Source organism: Panthera tigris, chromosome A3 (assembly GCF_018350195.1).
Source record: "Panthera tigris isolate Pti1 chromosome A3, P.tigris_Pti1_mat1.1, whole genome shotgun sequence".
In the NCBI taxonomy this organism is placed as follows: domain Eukaryota; kingdom Metazoa; phylum Chordata; class Mammalia; order Carnivora; family Felidae; genus Panthera; species Panthera tigris.
In genome coordinates this window covers 85568688-85587819 of record NC_056662.1, presented here as the reverse complement: position 1 = coordinate 85587819, position 19132 = coordinate 85568688, and the positions used below count along the sequence as shown (strand labels likewise).

Genomic DNA, 19132 nt, shown 5'->3' with positions numbered 1-19132 from the left:
TCAGATAATCCATCCCTCTGGCACACATTGTTGATTAACAATGTCAGTTCAGCTGACTTTTCCTCATTTCTGAGAAGTCTCTGTCCATGGCTAAACTACTTTTCCAATTGCCTATACCCAGACCTCATCCATCACCAAGTATGGAAGCTTCTGTAGATTTCTGCTCAGCTATAAAGGGCTTGTTCATCAGTGCTTCCTGTGTGTCTGCTAGCCCCATAGAAACATATGAATTTTATTTCATCAGGACTTCTCTGGTTGACCATGGAAATGAAGGTTCTTCACATTACTCTACATCCTAACCAGAAGCAGAAATACTGTGAAGGCTTTTTCTAAATATTTGTGACTACACATTTGTTTCAAGTCAGGAAGAAAAAAACTAGAGGCTGACTACCAGCATATAAATATACTCTAGTATCTCTCATCTTAAAAAAAAAATCATCTGTGACCCCACATCTCCTTTTAGCTATTGACCAATTTGTTTGCATTTCTCTTCACAGCACAACTTCCTGAAATAGTACGTGCTTCCCCACTTCCCTGTCTTTCTTGGTGCAGACTTTCTTCAAATGTAGAGTGATCCAGAGATTACTGTTGTTCTGTCTGTTCATAGCACATGAGCAAGACAGAAAAACTTGCTGAAAGCTTTGCGTGCATGGTGGGGCATGCCAACTGGTGGATGGCCAGCTTTTCTCAACAGGCTTCTTGGTTGGGGACCCTCAAACATCAGTGTATGTAAATTCCTCTGCCCCCCACCCCCCCACCCCGAGATGTTTATTTCTACATAAAAGTAGTTTTCAAACTCTTTCCTTACTTGTTAGTCTGGAATTGGCAAGGGGGAGGGCTGGAAGCAATCACATTTGTTATGCAGATGTCTTCATAACTTTCCCTGGCCTGGTGTCTGATGGTGAAACCATCCTTGTCTAATTTTGCCAGAGAATAAACCTCTCTTCTCTGGTGCAGCTAGAGAAGAGGTAATTTTCACAGGTAGTGGAGGTGGTGGTTCTGAAGGTTGAACAGCTCCTAAGATAAACTCTGAAACAATAGTCCAGTTTTCACCTTGTTAGCCCTTCCTTGCTTTCTGCAGTATCTGACAGTTCCAGGTTTTGATCTTTCTAGGGTTCTGCTAGGCTTCAGACTTGTTTCTCTTTAGCATCTCATTCTGCAGGATTATATTTGACTTTTCTCCACACTGCTTGCTTCATTTGTCACTCCTCTGTCCTCTTTCTGCCCTCATATGTATAGTGTTCTTATGGCTTACATATTTCTTAGAGTCCTCAAAGATGGGCTTTGTGGTTTTGTTTCACATTCTCCTGAATGTGAAAGGGTAAAAATGTCTTTATCCCCATTCGAAAATGGAAAACCTTCCCTTCTAACCCATTCTTCTCTGACTTTTATCTCCACGTCTCTGCTGGTCTCCAACCATCTCCACGTTGCCAACCCAATAGTCACCTCCCTGGCTTCTTCTTACTCAACCTCTTATAACATCAGACACAGTTATCCTCTCCTTCAAGCTAAAATGCTTTCTTTTCTTGATTTCCATTATGGTGTGCACTCTTTATCTCCCTCATCAGTTGTTCTTTCTCATATTTCACTTGTAGGGTTTCCTTCTCCTCTAGAACTCTGAAGATTGAGTGACCCAGAACTCCCCTCAGACTTCCCCCATTCCCAACACCTACACTGTTTTACAAGGTAGTTAATTTCATTCTTCCCAAGACTTTGGTGCTAATCAAGGGAGCATGGCCTGCGGAAGAAGATAGACTTGAGATTCAAACTTACTTCTGCCACTTTCTAGGGATGTCAACTTTAGATTTCTCAAATGTAAAAATGAAGGTGTGGAACTGTAAGATCTAGTGGCTCCCTTCCAGCTCAGAATACTGTATCTGATTTTATGCAGGGACTAAAGAGCCTGGGCATCTGCTGGGAACCGGAAAGGCTATACTCGGCAGATAGGAGTAGTCCACGGGGTGGCACAGGGTCAAGTGGAAACCCATAACTGAAGTTCACTAAGAGGAGTCCATCAGGGAATTTCCAAAGGTTTAAGCCTAAGCCGGCATAAAGAATAGGAGTGATGGTTTAATCACAGGGCAACATGATGAATTTGTCCAAACAAACTCCTCTTTACACAACTCTGTTTTGGTTGGTTATTCATTCATGCAGTGGTTTTCACCATGCAGGTCCCTATGGTACCACTTCACTTTCAAAATGAATCTGTAACTTTCCCATCACTAAATCCCTTTTCCCCTATTGAGCCAAATTCTGCAGGTGGGAGTGGTGGAAAGTGGGTTCTGTATTCAGGGTTTCACAAATATATAGCTTTCTCCTGTGAGAACCTTCTGTTCCATGTTCCTCTTAGTTCAATAGAGACTAGGTCTCTTTGGGTGCTGGTAGTAACTAAAATGGTCAGGTTGAGGTACTTGAGCCCAGGACCACTGACCACAACAAGTGTTTGCAGAGGCATAAGATGGAATGGCACTCTGCCAAGTCCTGTGCAACAGAGACTGTGGAGCCCAGAATCATCTTCTTGGATGGAAGCTGAGAGTGCTCCAGGGAAGATGATCGGCAAGCATCTTGTTTTGGTCAGACCACATTTCTTTAAGTATAGGCTGGTGGAAGTTACAGTTTCTTCCAAAGATAGGACTTCCCTGTCACACTTTGGAGCAATGTTGGGCTGGTGGCAGGAGGAGGTAGAAGTTATGTTCACACCAGATAACCCAACCCACAAGTCATAGGTGGGAACAATCTGTTTGAAAAGAAGAGTTGGAGGATGAAATAAATGTCGAGAGGCAAAGAGAACTCTTATAAATCACTAATGAGAATGAAAATTGGTGCAGCCCCTTTGGAGAACAATGAAATCATGCCTAGTGAAGCTATACATTCACATACCACAAGACCTAGCAATTCAATCCCTAGTTGTATATCAGAGAGAAATTCTTGCTTTTGACCCCCAAGGGGACAGGTATAAGAATGTTGATTGCAAGTTTGTTTATGACAACAAAGAGTTAGAAATAAACTAACTGTCCATGAAGAAGAGAACAGATAAGTACCTGATGGTACCTCATAGCCATACAGTATGATGCAAGAGAAAAGTATACATTAGTTAAGATGAACCAAGCACAGCTATGTGTATCTTCACAGAAAAAGTCTTAAAAACATGATGTTACGTGTAAAAGCATGTTCAAGAAAAATACATACAATATGACCATTTATTATAGAGTTTCATCTGAAAAATATAATGTATTGCTCACAGGTATACAAAAATATCCAGCATCCGTTAGAATGATAAGCCCCAAATTCAGGATGGTGATTATCTCTGGTGAGGAAAAAGAAAGGGGAATGTACACAGAGGTGTCAACCCCTGTAATATTTTGTTTCATAAGCTTGGTGGTGGATAATGGGTCTACTATGCTTTTTTGGTATACTTTTGTTACATTTGACATATTTAATAATTTAAAAAAGTTGTGGAGGGTGAGTAGCAGCGGCTGAGCCCGCAGTTCATGAGGAGGCAGTCAGAGCTGCTCAAGGGCAGCAGGACATCTTAGGCTTAGCCCTAGAGGCCAAGGGCTATGAGGTGATGGGCAGGCGGTGCTGTGGCGCTAGCCTATGTCGGCTGATAGCGGTTTGCCGTTGCCAGGCCACCGAGAACCAGTTGGTTTTGGCTGTCTTGCTTCATTCAGATCTGAGCACCCTGCCGTTCTCTGGTTCCACTGCCCACTTGGGTCGTCTGTCCTGCTGGCTTCATCCTGACAAGAATGTTTCTGCAAGCTGCTCTGTCAGATTTTATTATTTCTGTGTGCCTGCCACACGCGGGACAGCAGGTGAGGAAGGGAGGTGATATTTCCTGAGCATCTGGGCTGTGCCAGGGTCTCTGCCAGGCACTTTCCATACAGTAATTTACAAAAGCCTCACAGCAACACCACAAGGTGGGCGTCATTATCTTCATCGTACGTTTGAGAAAAGAGATTCAGGGAAGTTCAGTAACATGCTGTGCTGGGGGAGCCCAGACTGGAACCCAAACTGATCTGGGTACAAAGTCTGTATTGTCTCTACTGCATCTGGGGTGTCCATACTTGGACTAGGACAGTTTACTGTACACAAAGACACAGGATACACACACACACACACACACACACACACACACACACACTATGTATATGTATTTTTTTCAGAGTGTAAGTTGTACTCTATAATTTGGGAAAGACCTCAACATGATTTTTATATAAAATCTAAACATTGGTATATTATTAAATAGGATACAAATGTACATGCATTTTAAAGATGAAAGGGTATTGAAGAAAAAGTTTGCTTTTGATAAGCCAATTCAAACTATATGCTAGGGCCCCAGGGGTATACTTTACTTTCTTCTCCTAATAGGGGTACCCCCAGAGGAAGAGTGTGAGAAGTACAGGACCTCACTACTCTCACAAATCAGTCTGCTCCCAGAACAGCTGAATTGTTTCAAGGTGGGTTCTTTTTACCATCACTGAGATTCAGTATAAGGAGGCCTGAGACAAACTTCCTCTAGAGATATTGCCTGTGAGCTCCTGTCTGGAAGAAGTCTCGCTAGAACCATTACACAAAGGAAAAAAAAAAACCTTTTCTCTAGCCTCATGCTGAAGCAGTATTTTCTACCTATATCCCGCTATATTGGGATAGACTGGCCAAATGTTAGAAACTTCGGAGAAGGATGTGAGCCACGGAGAACTGGGAGCTTGCTCTCTGGATTGCTGTTGGGTTTACTATGATGATTTGAGTAGGGTGTGTCCAGGAGGATTTGGGGTGATTCCTTAGCTGTTTGTCAAAACCCGAACCACAACAGTAACAATACTTATTGTGTGCCTGGCACTGTTAATCCTTCTAACAGTTCTATGCAGTAGAGACTATCATTCTATTCATTTTATAGACGAAGAAACAGGCACAGAGAGGTAAGGAACTTTCCCATGGACCCAGCTCCTGGGATATTCTCTCTCAGTCAACAGGACAAGAGAATAAACACATGCTTCCCTCCATTTCTCTTAATTTTGCCATCCAAACTTCTTGTACCTAAATAAAGAGTACCTAAAAATGGAGCAAATCCAGGTTCTTTCAAGTGCAAAGTATCTGGAGATTCTTTTTCTCTCTTGTTATTTTTAAATTTAGAAAAGGCTTTTAGAACTATGTCTCTTGGTAATGACAGCCTGTAATCATTCTGCTCCAGGAATCAAGCGATGTGTTCAGAGTATGTCATTTTCCCCTGTGACACTAATGGCAAAACCACACTCTCAACCAAACCAAAGGATGACTGAGAGGGATGGAGAAGTGTGGTCTCTTGGTTTCCACTCAGCAGTTTGAGCCAAGAGTTCTTGGCTTTCACTCCAACTCCTTAAGCAATAGGCAAAATGCTTAACCTCTTAACCCCATCTGTGAAATGTTGATGCTACCTCTTTACCTCTTTGTGAGGAGTATTTCCAAGCTCAAGTTGTTACAAAATCCTGAAGATAAAATGTGGGGAGGGCATGTGTTTTCAGAGACGTGTTTTCTGGAAGAGGTCTGAGGGTTTGGGTGGTGAATTGTCTATGCTAGCAATTGTTTTTAACTTAAAACTGTATGTAATTGTAAAACTGTGGGAAACTCTATAGTATAGTGATTAAGAATGTGGACATTGGGGACAGCATGCCTGGATTCAAATCCAACTTCCTACACTTTTACAGCAGAGTAGTCTTGTGCATTCATTGACTTAGTCTCCATCTACATAATACATGTAATAAATGATTCTCATAACAACCTAACAAGGTAGGTATTACCAATTTTCTCTTACTATAGTTGAGAAAAGTATTCTAGGTTATTGGTACATTATAATTCATTAATAAAAGATTGTATATAGACATAAAAGTAAGTTTACTCATGCATTTGCACATATACATAGTGGCTGGTTCTGTTTAACTATTTCACAGACAAGAAACCAAAGATAGCAGCACAGTGAATTGGGTGGATTATATAATAATGTAGTAGAAAAAATCACTAGATTAAAAATTTTTAATTTTGTTGGTTAAAAAAAAATCCTACCACTACTGATGACTTGTATGAATTTGGGCAAATAATTCAATCTCTCTGAGAATAATTTTCCTGAGCAGTGAAATGAGGCCAGTGAGAGAGTTGGATAAGATGTAATAATTCTTTGACTCATGGTTGTTTGCTTATGCTTTGTTTTTTAATCTTGCAAAGTTTAGAAGGAAGGTGAAATTTCCAGGTAAAAACAGTGGCTCTGGGTCTACACATTTAACTTCCCCCCTTTTTCCCTCCAAAAGGCTATAGAAACAGCTAAACTAGTTTAATACAGGGAAATGTTTTTTTTCCGTGGTGGAAAATAGGTAAGAGTGCCACACACATGCCAGGTACCTGGGATAATTCCTACAAGAAGTAGAGTTGCTGAGATCAGGTTGAGGAAGGGCCTAGCAGCCTGGAATTCTAGGACATGAAAAGCCCGCGGCTGGCGATGGGTTCATTTCTTACCACAGTGATCCAAAACCTACACCTGACATTCTTCTTTTGGCTCCAGCTTCCCTCTTACCTTGGACACACTACTGGGTCTCTACTCTTTCCAAGCAAAAATTATACCACATCTAAGTTAGCCCATTGTCTTTCGCCTGGGATCTTCACATTTTCAACAAAGATTTTTTCATGACCCCTGACAGAACTCACCCCAAATGCCAGTGCTGAAAAACCTGGTTGCTCCTGTTTTGAGTCACTATGCTAAGGAAAGTCTCAGGAGTTGGGAAGAAGAGGACCAATTTGAGGAATTTAAGAAAATTTCCCCTTTGAAAGAAACTCATTTGAAAAACAGGGGAGCACACAAAGCAATTCTAATTCATATTCATGATGAAGATATTCCATTTCCAACACAATAGCAGGGTGCCACACACATACACAAAAGGAAAAATTTAGGATCAGAAAAACATTCATAGGGTTGATTCATAGATATTCATAGAGATTATTTGTCAGGTAAAAATGCAATGGCACTGAAAACAGTAAATGAAAGTGAAAGAAATTAAAGCAAGCATAAATAAATAAGTAGACAGCCTGTGTTCATGGTACAGAAGACTTAAAATTGTTAAGGTGATAATACTACCCGAAGTGATATACAGATTCAGTTCAATCCCTATCAAAATTCTAATGACATCTTTCTTCAGAAATAGAAAAACTTATCCTAATATTTATATGGAATCTCAAGGGACCCCAAAAAGCCAAAAAATTGTCTAAGAAGGACAAAAGTTGGAAGACTCACACTTTCTGATTTCAAACTTACTACAAAGCCACAGTAATCAAAATAGTGTGGTACTGGAATAAGGACAGATGTATAGAGGGCCCAAAAAGAAAACTTTGGATATATAGTCAAGTAGCTTTCAAGAAGGGTGCTAACCAGTCAATGGGGATAAGACAATCTTTTCAACAGATGGTCTGGGAAAACTGGATGTCCATTTGCAATAAAATGAAGTTGGACACTATTTAAAGCATATACAAAAATTAATTCCAAGTGGATTAGGGACCTAAATGTAAGAGTTGAAACTAGAAAACCCTTAGAAAAATCATTGGGAAAAAGCTTCATGATGTTGGATTTGGCAGTTTCTTGGGAGATGACACCAAAAGCATGGGCAACAAGTAACGAACTGGCGAAACTAGACTCATCAAAATTAAAACTTTTGTGTGTCAAAGGGCACCATTAACAGAGTGAAAAAGTAACCCACAGAATGGGAGAAAAATATTTTCATACCATATATCTACTAAGGGATTAATATCCAGAATATATAAAGAACTCTTAGAAGTTAACAACAATAAAAAACTCAAATAAAATATGGACAGAGGACTTCAACAGACATTTCTCTAAAGATACACAAATATGCCAATGAGCACATGAAAAGATGCTCAATATCACTAAACATTAGGGAAATATAAATTGAAACCACAATGAAATACCATTTCACATCCATTAGAATGACTGTTATTTAAAAAACAAAAACAAGAAACATAGTAACAAGTGTCAGCAAGGATGTGGAGAAATTGGAATCTTTGTACATTACTGGTAACAATGTAAAACAGTGCAGCCACTGTGGAAAACAGTCTGGTAGGTCCTCAAAAACTTAAATATAGAATTACCCTATAATCTAGCAATTCTACCTCTAGGTACATGCCCAAAAGAATTGAAAGCAGAGACTTCAACAGACATTTACATGCCAATGTCCATAGCAGCATTATGCCCATCAGACAAAAGATGGAAATAAGCCAAATGTCCATTGACAGATGAATGGATAAACAAAATGTGGAACATACACACAATGGAATATTATTCTGCCTCAAAAAGGAATGAGATTCTGAAATATGCTACAACATAGATGGACCTTAAAAACATGCTAAGTGAAATAAGCCAGATTGAAAAGAAAAAATATTATATGAATCCACTTATAAGAGGTAACTAGAGTAAACAAATCCATAGAGACAGAAAGTAGAATGGAGGTTACCAGGAGCTGGGAACAGTTTCAGTTTGGGATAATGAAGAAGTTTTGGAGATGGATAGTAGTGTGATGGTGGCACAACGTAAAGCCACTGAATTGTATTCTTAAAATGGTTAAAATAGTAAGTTTTATGACATGTATATTTTACTATGATAAAAAAATTTCAGTGGAAGCTGCAAACAATAAGTTGAATACAAACAAAGTTAAAAATTGGTGAATTACAGGACAAGAGTGAAAAATTCTCCAAGAACTCAAAGAAAAATGATAAAGATTAAAAAATTATGCCTAGAACACAAAAAAGTTTAGAATACATTTAAAAATCCTAAGGATGAAAGAAAAGTAATAATAAAAAATTGTAGAAAAATATTTCTGAAGTTCAAGATATTTGTTATATCCTGATGAAAAGGTTCAAATCCTATACAAAGTATTATCCAAAATTAATGAAAGAACATACACCTAGATATTTTTTCTTGATTTTTTTTTTAATTCCAAGGTTAAGGAAGTATATTTTTACAAGCATCCATCCAGAAGCAGAAAAAGACTATTCACAAAGGAGAAATGTACTAAATTGGCATTTTTCTGTATGCAATGTAGAATAGGATATACACAAGTTGGCATAGTGTCATTGTCAGTAAATTTAGGAGAAAAGATAGAGTATAAGAACTTCATATTCAATTAAAATGTTTATATGGAGGTGAATAGCAATAATTCTCAAATAAGTTGGGACTTGGAAAGCTTAATATTCACATACCTTTCAGGAAGATTTTACCTGAAAAAAGACTTAGCCAACTAAAAAATTAAAAAATAAATCAGGTAAAAATTTCAAGTACTGGAAAGGAACTATGTATGTGTATGTGTGCATGTGTATGTATTTATGAGACATAATGCAAATAGTTCTGAAGAAATTCAGCAAGGAGGGGTGCCTGGGTGGCTCAATTGGTTAATCCTCTGACTATTGGTTTTGGCTCAGGTCATGATTTCATGGTTCTTGGGATTGAGCCCCATGTCGGGTTCCATGCTGACAGCGCTGAGCCTGCTTAGGATTCTCTCTCTCCCTCTCTCTCTGCCCCTTCCCTGCTTGCATGCACGTGCTCTCTGTCTCTCTCTCTCTCTCAAAATAAATAAATAAACTTAAAAAAAAAAGAAATTCAGCGAGGAGAATAAATGAGATTACTTAATTGTTGCCATTGTAAAGACAAGCAAAATTCATTGGGAACTGTTGCTAGAATAAAAATGAAATTATACTTCTTCAAATTCTACTTTTCAAGTTTCTGGTGCAAAATTAAAATATCAAAGAAGGGTAAAAGATAAATGAGTGGACACAGATATAGCAGAAAAATGTTTTTAAAAATTTAAGTTTATAAAATTTTTTTTGACAAAGGTCTTAAAAAGCATGAAAGGTAACAGAAAGGTATTCTACGTTGATTAGACATATAGTCCATAATGAAAACCCATGTGAACTAAACAATATGGCATAAATTATAAAGCAATGTGTTGGAGATTCAAATAAAAGTTATGGTGGAAAGTTTAAAAATACCTCTCTGTCCTCACAGATCAAGTAAACAAAAATATAAGGTATTTGACAAATTTAATCAATACATTTCTTATATAAAAATTTTTATCCATCAGGTATACATATGGTCTAACATCCATGGATGATAAGTAAAATTTAATCACTTACTAATCAACCAACAAAAATTAATAAATTTTAAAAGTAGAAATTACATGAACCAGTATTTTAGAAAAGAAAACAAACAAAAAAGAAACTCATTCACAATGGAAGGAAAACTTAAAAATGCCTTTGGAAAACACTTAATAACACTGTATGAGACGGATTTGAATAAAAAACAATAAAACCTTAGTAAGAGACATAAGTGAAGGGATGTATCTTTAAATAAGAAAATATATACAATAAAATTGCAATGCCATTTTGCTAAGGTGATTCTGTACTTTCTATACAATTCAAGTGAAAACCCCAAGAATATTTTGGTACATTAAGCAAATTATGTAAATTCCCATGGTAAAACAAGCAAACAAAAAAACAAACTACAAAAGACCAGGGAGATTTTCACTCATGATTAGAAATGAAGAAGGACTAGGGGCGCCTGGGTGGCTCAGTCGGTTGAGCGTCCGACTTCGGCTCAGGTCATGATCTCGCGGTCCGTGAGTTCGAGCCCCGCGTCAGGCTCTGGGCTGATGGCTCAGAGCCTGGAGCCTGTTTCCGATTCTGTGTCTCCCTCTCTCTCTACCCCTCCCCCGTTCATGCTCTGTCTCTCTCTGTCTCAAAAATAAATAAACGTTAAAAAAAAAAAAAAAAAAAAGAAATGAAGAAGGACTGGTCTTCCAGATGCTAAAACTAATAAAAATGGTGTGGCCCTAGCTAGGAACAGAAATGCAGTGTATCAGAATAGAAAACAGGGGCGCCTGGGTGGCGCAGTCGGTTAAGCGTCCGACTTCAGCCAGGTCATGATCTCGCGGTCTGTGAGTTCGAGCCCCGCGTCAGGCTCTGGGCTGATGGCTCGGAGCCTGGAGCCTGTTTCCGATTCTGTGTCTCCCTCTCTCTCTGCCCCTCCCCCGTTCATACTCTGTCTCTCTCTGTCCCAAAAATAAATAAAAAACGTTGAAAAAAATAAAATTAAAAAAAAAAAAGAATAGAAAACACAGCAGTAGATCCATGTCTACCAAAGAGTTTAATTTTTCAAATTGGTAGTAAATGATTATTCAGCAAATGATGTTGGAAAAACTGGCTAAGCACTCAGAGAAAATGGATGGATCTTGGCCTTATACCTTACATCAGATGAATTTCTAGAAGTAATGCTCTACATGTAAAAAAAAAGTATAAAAAATACTGTAAGTAAAAGTAGTCATAAAAGGACAATAGCAGCCCAATCACAATTATGAACACTGATGTTAAATTTCTAAATAAAATGCAGAAAACAGAGTTCGACTCTACATTAAAATAATAATCTATGACAACCAAGTGTAACCAGAAATGCAAGAATGATCCAATATTAAAAAAAATATTTTAAATGCATTTCACTGTGTTAGTAGGTCAAAGAAAAAAATAGGATCATCTTAATATATGCCAAAAATGCATTTGATTAAATTGAATATCTATTCCTGATTTCTTTTAAAGGAAGAGTTGGACTTCCTTGACATGATCTCATTCCAAATGATGAGACATCTAAAATATTTAAATCAAGATCAGGAAAAAGACTGTCCAGGGAGTACATAGGGAATCATGTGCAGTAGTTAACATTAAAATAATGTATTCCAATAGTACTTAAATTAACATTAGATCCTTTATGATGCTGTTGAAGAAACCTGAAAAATGTGTTGCAGTTTATCAATCATTTTGCAAACTGATGAAGCTATGAAATCTTGGAAGAGCAACATGATATAATGCAAAACATATGAGTCGGACTGATTCCAGAATCCAGAATCATACTACTAATTCTGCCATTTTTGTTATTTGGCCATAGCAAGTTATCTAACATCAGATTCTCGGTGCCCCTTATCTACAAAATTGAAGCAATAGCAGGCAAGATGGAGTAAACTTGCTACTGGCTATCTCATCTCTCCTGGCAATTATTGCCAAAACCTCTGGACAAAATAAAAATGCAAACAAATAAGGACTATGAAAAGTAAACAAAGCAGATGGATTGGGAAGAGTAGTTAAAACCTGGACAAATAACCCAGACAAGTACGAATTCCACATTCCCCCTGCTCTTTTCTTTCATAGCTTTAACCTGAGGGTGGGTCTCAGTCACATGGTAGTGGCCTGGGAGGTCACCATATATCAGGTCCCTGGGGAAGGGACCCCCTGTGGCTCAAAGAATGTGGAGAGAATCCCAACTTTCATTTCTCTTTGATTACTTCTGCCTTTGCCCCATGGGTGACCTCAGTAGAGAACTACACGAGACAATGTGGAGGCCAAACTCCAAGATAAACCCCACTTTTCTTACTAGAGGACTTGGAAAGGGCGGCCTCAGTGGGAAACAGTGTGTGGGGAATCCTACAGAAGAGAGAGCTGGAGAAGGGGGTCCCAATAATTCTGTGTATGAAGCTGTATAAGTCCTGGGCTTATCTCTGAGCTGCACATGTGTAGGACAGGCTTGAAGCTGCTTAGCAAAGGCTTTGAAAACTGAACTGAAAAAAAAAAAAACCACCAACCACAGAAGAAGAGAGAGAACATGTTGTCTGAACCTCGTGCAAACAGAGAAAACAAATTAATATTCTCCAGAGGATTTGAAAATGACTCAAGAGTCTGAACAACCTAATATTAAAAGTTTCTAGGATATAATCTAAAATTACTCGACATACAAAGCACCTAGAAAATGCACCAATTCTCAGGAAAGAAACAATTAAGATGCCAATCTTGAGCTTATGAAATTGTCAGACAAAGAATTTAAAGCATATAAGGTTTATATGTTTACTTTATAGTTTTTATATATTATATTTAATTATATTACATATGGTTGATCTCATAAATATTTACCTCATATGTAATCTCATTGTATATCTAAATATATATGATATATTTCATTATATGTTATATCTTATTATATGTTTTTATATATTATATATTTAAGTATTTATATATTTATTTTATAATTATGCTCCCATGAGGTAAAGGTAAATACATTTGAGATAAATGGAAAGATAGATGATCTCAGCAGAGGAATAAAATTTTTAAAAGGAACAAAATAGATATTTTGGGACTGAAAAATCACAATGTCTATGACAAACAATTCAATAGATGAGCTCAGCAGCAGGATGGAGATGACAGAGGAAGGAGTCTGTGAACATGAAGACACATCAATAGGAATGATCTAATCTGAAAAATAGCAAGAAGAAAGATTGGAAAAGAATTGAACTGACCTTCAGGCACATGTGGAATCATATCAAATGGTCTAACATCTCTGTCGCTGGTGTCCCAGAAGGAGAGGAGAAAGTGGTGCAGAAAAAATAGTTGAAAAATAGGGTCGCAAATTTCTCAAATTTGGTGAAAGACAAATTATACATTCAAGAACCTCAGCAAATCCAAAATAGGAAAAACTCCAAGAAAACCATGCCTAGATAGATCACATCAACCTGCTGAGGAGAGCTAAAGAAAAAAATGCTGAAAGCAGTTAGTGATAAATAGTATATTCCATATAAAATAAGGAGACCCCATTAGAGATTGAATGGTTATATGAGGTTAAGTGAGAAATGATATGTAAAATGTTCAGCAGATAAAAGACACAAATGGTAAGTATTGTTATTCAAATTGTAATTCCTTTACTACCTCTCAACACACCATATTTATTTTCTATTATATTTCTTCAGCCTTCCTGTGGTTTCCTTTATATGGATTTGATCCCAAGAAGTGGATGCAAATATGTCTTTGATATTATTTCTTGTGGTTTACCCACAATCTCTTGCTCTTGTGGAAATGAGAGTCTCTGAATTCACGTCCTGTTTTTGAGCAAGTTTTTTTTTAACTTACACGGTTCCTCAGTCATTACATCGGTACAATAATGCATCTATTACTGTCTTATAGGGATATTGTGAAAATCTGATGATATATAGAGAAAAACGTAAACATTCCTGTGGCCAACTAAAACACTGGAAGTCATATCTTTCAGAAACAGTACCAGTTTGGAAGCTCCGAAAGCCTAGTTCTTTTAGCCAATCTCATGAAAAAGTATTTTGGAGAGAGAAGGCTTGTCCACATTTCTCCCTAGGCTGATAATGTTGGGGATGTGTCAGTAATCCATTCATGCTTTGCCAGCTGACCCATAGGTTAGGCCAAGCAGTCACCACATGAAACCAAAACATCCTTTTTAGCAAGGCATTTTTTGGCTGTTTGATGCATATGCAGCCCTTAAATATTAAATGCTGTTTCTAGCAAAGTGGAGATCATAACCTCTGTCTTCTCCGTGGTACAGGAAACTAGGAGTAGTGAAGTTAAGGCATAAAACATTAGATTCAAGTGAAAAACATTGGATTCAGGTGACTAATTTGAGCTAGCATAACCAAAACGAGTCTGAAAGCCTAAGCATTTTAACAACGTTTATAAATCTGTAACCCCCTCGGCTGCCCTCCCCACTTCCCAGAGGCTGTGAGCAGTAGCACACAAAATACCCACAAGAGGTGTGAGATCTAGGTCTCTGGGCCAAACTCAATAATGGAGTGAGTGGGGTCAATGTGAAGCAGCACCGGGCGGCCTGGGTTGTAGGAGGATGTGAAGAATGGGTGAGAGGGGAGTCTTCTCTGAACAAAGCCATCTCTGCATAATGGATGTCCTCATGTAAAGACTGAGAGAAAGTAGGAGTCTTTCATAGGCTAGAGACACTTTCTCAGAGCTTCTTAAAATCCTTGGCCAATAGTGATGGAAAAATCTCTCAAGTTTCTTGGGCTTTAGGATTCTCTGTTTAACAGAAGGCAGCAAGGGAGAGTGGAAGGAATGTGGAGCCTGCATCTAGTGTGCATTCTACTTGGTATCCTTAGGAATACGATATGGCCTCAGTTTCTTCTTCTGTTAATAGGAAATAAGAAACCCCTGTTTTAAAAATGGGGTTTCAAATGGCATGCATGAATAATAGATACTGCTGAAGGAGAAATAGGACTTGAGGGGCGCCTGGGTGGCTCAGTTGGTTAGGCGACTGACTTCGGCTCAGGTCATGATCTCATAGTTCGTGAGTTCGAGCCCCACATTGGGCTCTGTGCTGACAGCTCAGAGCCTGGAGCCTACTTCAGATTCTGTGTCTCCCCCTCTCTACCCCTGGAGTGAGTGAGAGTGAGGGGAGTGTCTACCCCTCCCCTGCTTATGCTCTGTATCTCTCTGTCTCTCAATAATAAATGAATGTTAAAAAAAATTTAAAAAAAAGAAATAGGACTTGAAAACTTTTACATGGTACAGAGAATTCTTTTTGTTACACATGGGAAACAAAGACATGGAGAAAAATGAGGACTAACTCAGATTTGCTGTGTTAGTGCAAAATCCAGAAAACCTTACTCCATCCTGTTAGTCCTAGTCTGATTTCTGGAAGAAGAATGTTATAAAGTCTCCCTATCCTCTGTGCTTGCCCTTCCTCCTTTCCTTTTCCCTACATGTCCATACACAGTCTGTCAGTAGTCCCACATGTGTCTCCCCCACCCCATGATGTTTCTCTCATGTCACTATTGCATTTTTTTAAAAGTGGACAAAAGTGTTATTAACTCAAGAAAACTGTTATCTCCACTTCCAACATACCATCCTAATTATGAACAAATGGTATGTCTCTATTTTTGCTAGTTTTCATGGGTAAGTGGTAAAACCCCAAATAATATCTTTGTTAAGCTACGTCTAAGTAATCCTTGTATGTCAACAACATTTTGCCACACCTGATTCAAAATTTCCTTTTTTCCATGGTACCATAAACCCTCCCTTTCTATTCCCTGCCTTGGCAATTATGTTTAATAATATTTCACGTTCTTACTTCTCTCACAGTATGCTTATTATATCTCTGAAACCTTAACCCACAAAATAAATCTAATTTAAATAAAAGAAACTATAATCCTCCAAGGATTTGGCTTGCTAACATTCTGCTTGAAGTTAGCAGACTGAGTTGCCAATCAAATGTAAGATTTACCTTAATGCGATTTAGTCATTTACAGAATTTCACCAACATCAGGAAATTCTATTAGTCATCACAGAGTAAACTAGCAGATGGGTCAATGTACAAAGTTCAAGGCTTCAGTGGAAAGAAAGAACTATATGATTAAAATGACTGATGGGGCGCCTGGGTGGCTCAATCAGTTAAGCATCTGACTTCGGCTAAGGTCATGATCTCTCAGTTCTTGAGTTCGAGCTATCGGTGCTGATAGCTCAGAGCCTGGAGTCTGCTCGGATTCTGTGTCTCCCTCTTTCTCTCTGCCCCTCCCCTGCTTGTGCTCTCTCTCTCTCAAAAAGAAATAAACATTTAAAAAATTTTAAATTTAAAATGACTGACAGTCAAGGCTGGCACTAGGGCACATATACCAGAACTACTCAGGAAAAGGTGGGCTTTTTAGCAACAGGGAAGGGAAGCATCCTTACCTGTCTTCTGTTAGCTTCATTAGGGTTGTTCCTCGAGTAGAGAAGACAATAAAAGACATTCTTAGCTGTGGGCTGGAAAGGAAAAGAAATTCTATTAGGGCAGATAGAAAGACCGTAGAATGCCATTTCCTTCCAGTCATCTTCCCTGTTTTTCCTCTCCTATCTGGCTGCCAGAGCTGAGGACCTACAACCCTAAGAGAGACCCCGCAGCTGGTGTCGCAAGTATTTAGCCAGTAGCCGACTTGAAACTGTGGACCAGCGGGAAGACCTGCAGTGTCTTCCGGGGGCGCTGCTTCGAATTTGACACCACCGCTCAGTGACAGCGGGTGACAAATAGGAAAGCTAACATTCATCACTGCCCCATGCTCTGTCTGAAGAAGTGTAACTCTAGAAGACGACTGGTCTGCATGGTGTTTATAAAAAGGGGACCCTGATTGGTGAAATTTGATAGTGTCTCCAGGGCAGTCCAGTGTATCCTCTAACGAGGGGAGTGGCTAAACCTGTTGCAGCTTGGTGCCATCAGCCGCTAAGATCATACTATAAACACCCTTTGCTCTGAAAGCAGGATCACCATCAACTTTTAATTTCTGCTCGATTTCCCAAGCAGGTGATCCCAGAAGGAGAGAAGGTGCTGATGGGCCACAAGAATATCTATTCCACTTGGTAGTTTTATACTTCTCATTATTAATGAACATGGTGGCATGGCTTGTTTATGGCAGTGCTCAGGAGCTTTATCCTGGATAAAATCCACACTCTTAGAGGCAGAACAACTCTCAGTTGAGGACCAAACGTGTTTCTCTGTCTGCAAGATGGACTGTCCAGAAATAACAAAAGCAAAACAGACATTTAAAAAAAAAAGAAAAGAAAAGACGGGGCACTTGGGGAGCTCAGTTGCTTAAGCGTCCGACTTTGGTTCAGGTCATAATCTCATGGTTCATGAGTTCGAGCCCCGCATCGGGCTCACTGCTGTCAGTGTAGAGCCCACTTCAGGTACTCTGTCCCCCTCCCCTGCTTATGCTTTCTCTTTCTCTATCAAAAATAAACATTAAAAAAAAAGAAAAGAAAAGATGGACTATCAGACTGTAGTGGATTCACCAATAGAGTGCTGTCTGTCAGGCACTGTCTCTGGGTGGCCAACTGGTTCATCTGTCACAATGTCAACCTGTTTCTTCACCATGCACTACCCTCCCACCCCTGATTTGGCCCCCATATCTTATAGTTCCCACCTCCTCCAACATTTCCTAAACCCTCCCTCCTTTTCCATTTCTTAGCTTAGGACTTTGCCCTCAACTATGTGACCACTGCAATTATTTCCTGGCCGGTGACCTTGCCTGTCAACAGTCTTTGCTCCAATTCATTCTCCACACTGCTTCCCGAGCTATTTTCCTAAAATATAAGTCAGACCTGTCATCCATCTGCTATAAAAATCTCCAATGGCTCCTACTGCCTCTAGGATAAAGTCTACATTCAATACCATACATCTGATGCATCTTTGGAAACCCTTATCATGGTGTTTAATACTTGGTAGGAGCCTAAGGAGTATGAATTGAATGCCGGTATCTTGAAACAGACCTCGGTTCTCTGTCCATGACACAATTCTTCCTATTACCACCTCACTGCAGCTAATCAGCAAAACACCATAATTATCATAATACTATAGTAACAGTCAACCTTATCAAGTGCTCACTATGTATCAGGCACTATCATTAAGTGATGCGCACATATTAGCTCATTAAACCAGTAACAACTTTATGAGATCAGTACTATTATTGTTCCTGTTTTCCAGAAAATGAAATTGAGACTCTAAAGGACAAAGTAATGTTCCCAAGGTCACACAGTGGGAAAGTAGTGGACCCAGGACTTAAAACCAAGCTCCTGGTTCTAGAACTTGGGCTCCTAAACAATTATACAGAGTTCAGCTCTAGAAAAAATTGAATTTGAAATGTGGGTAATGTACAGCTCCAAGAGGCAACTAGTATATTTGATATATGAGTCTTGGCTAGAGACATAATTTGGGAGTTTTCAGCATACTAATGTGAGTGGAATTGTTCGAAGACAGTGTCAGCAGTGAGAAGGGAAGTGACCCAAATCTAGAACCAACACTAACATTTAAAGGCCCAGCTCTAGTCAGTGAGATGAAAGGAGAACCAGAAGATGGAGGAAAGAATTTCGAAGAGAGGGAGCTCTCAATCAAACGAAGCTCCTGTATCCAGCAGAATAAGCACTGCAAGACACTCTCTGTATTTGTCCTCTTAGGGAATTAGTTAGGGACTTTGGTGAGAGCAAGCAGGTGGAGGGGGGGATGGAAGCCAGATGGCAGTGGGTTAAGGAATGAATAGGAAGTAAGGATATGGTGATACTGAGTCTTTAAAGATATTTGAGTGAGAAACCAGCAAAGAAATAGGTATCTATAGTGTCTACAGAGGAACATAATCTGGAGATTTGTTTTTTTCTGTGTTTTTTTTTTCAGATGTGGGGCAGGTGAGATTTGTTTATGTCTATTGATGTAGAAATGGTAGAGAAAAATACAAGAGAAAAACAAAGACCTGGAGAAGATTGGAGACAATGGGACAAAATGGACTAAAAT

At 38.9% G+C, this 19132-nt stretch overlaps 1 protein-coding gene across 8 annotated transcripts in view; it reads right to left on the bottom strand.

Annotated features, from left to right (window-relative positions):
- The window catches only part of ANTXR1 (ANTXR cell adhesion molecule 1), a 219166-nt gene that overhangs the window by 172264 nt on the left and 27770 nt on the right, over positions 1–19132 (bottom strand). For all 8 annotated transcript variants that reach the window (XR_006215786.1, XM_042981614.1, XM_007083391.3 and 5 more), the window contains exon 3: positions 16546–16617. Coding sequence is in view for 7 of the 8 variants with exons in the window: in XM_042981614.1 (XP_042837548.1) it covers positions 16546–16617 (72 nt within the window). In the remaining variant the exon portion in view is untranslated. The remainder of the gene's footprint in view (positions 1–16545; positions 16618–19132) is intronic.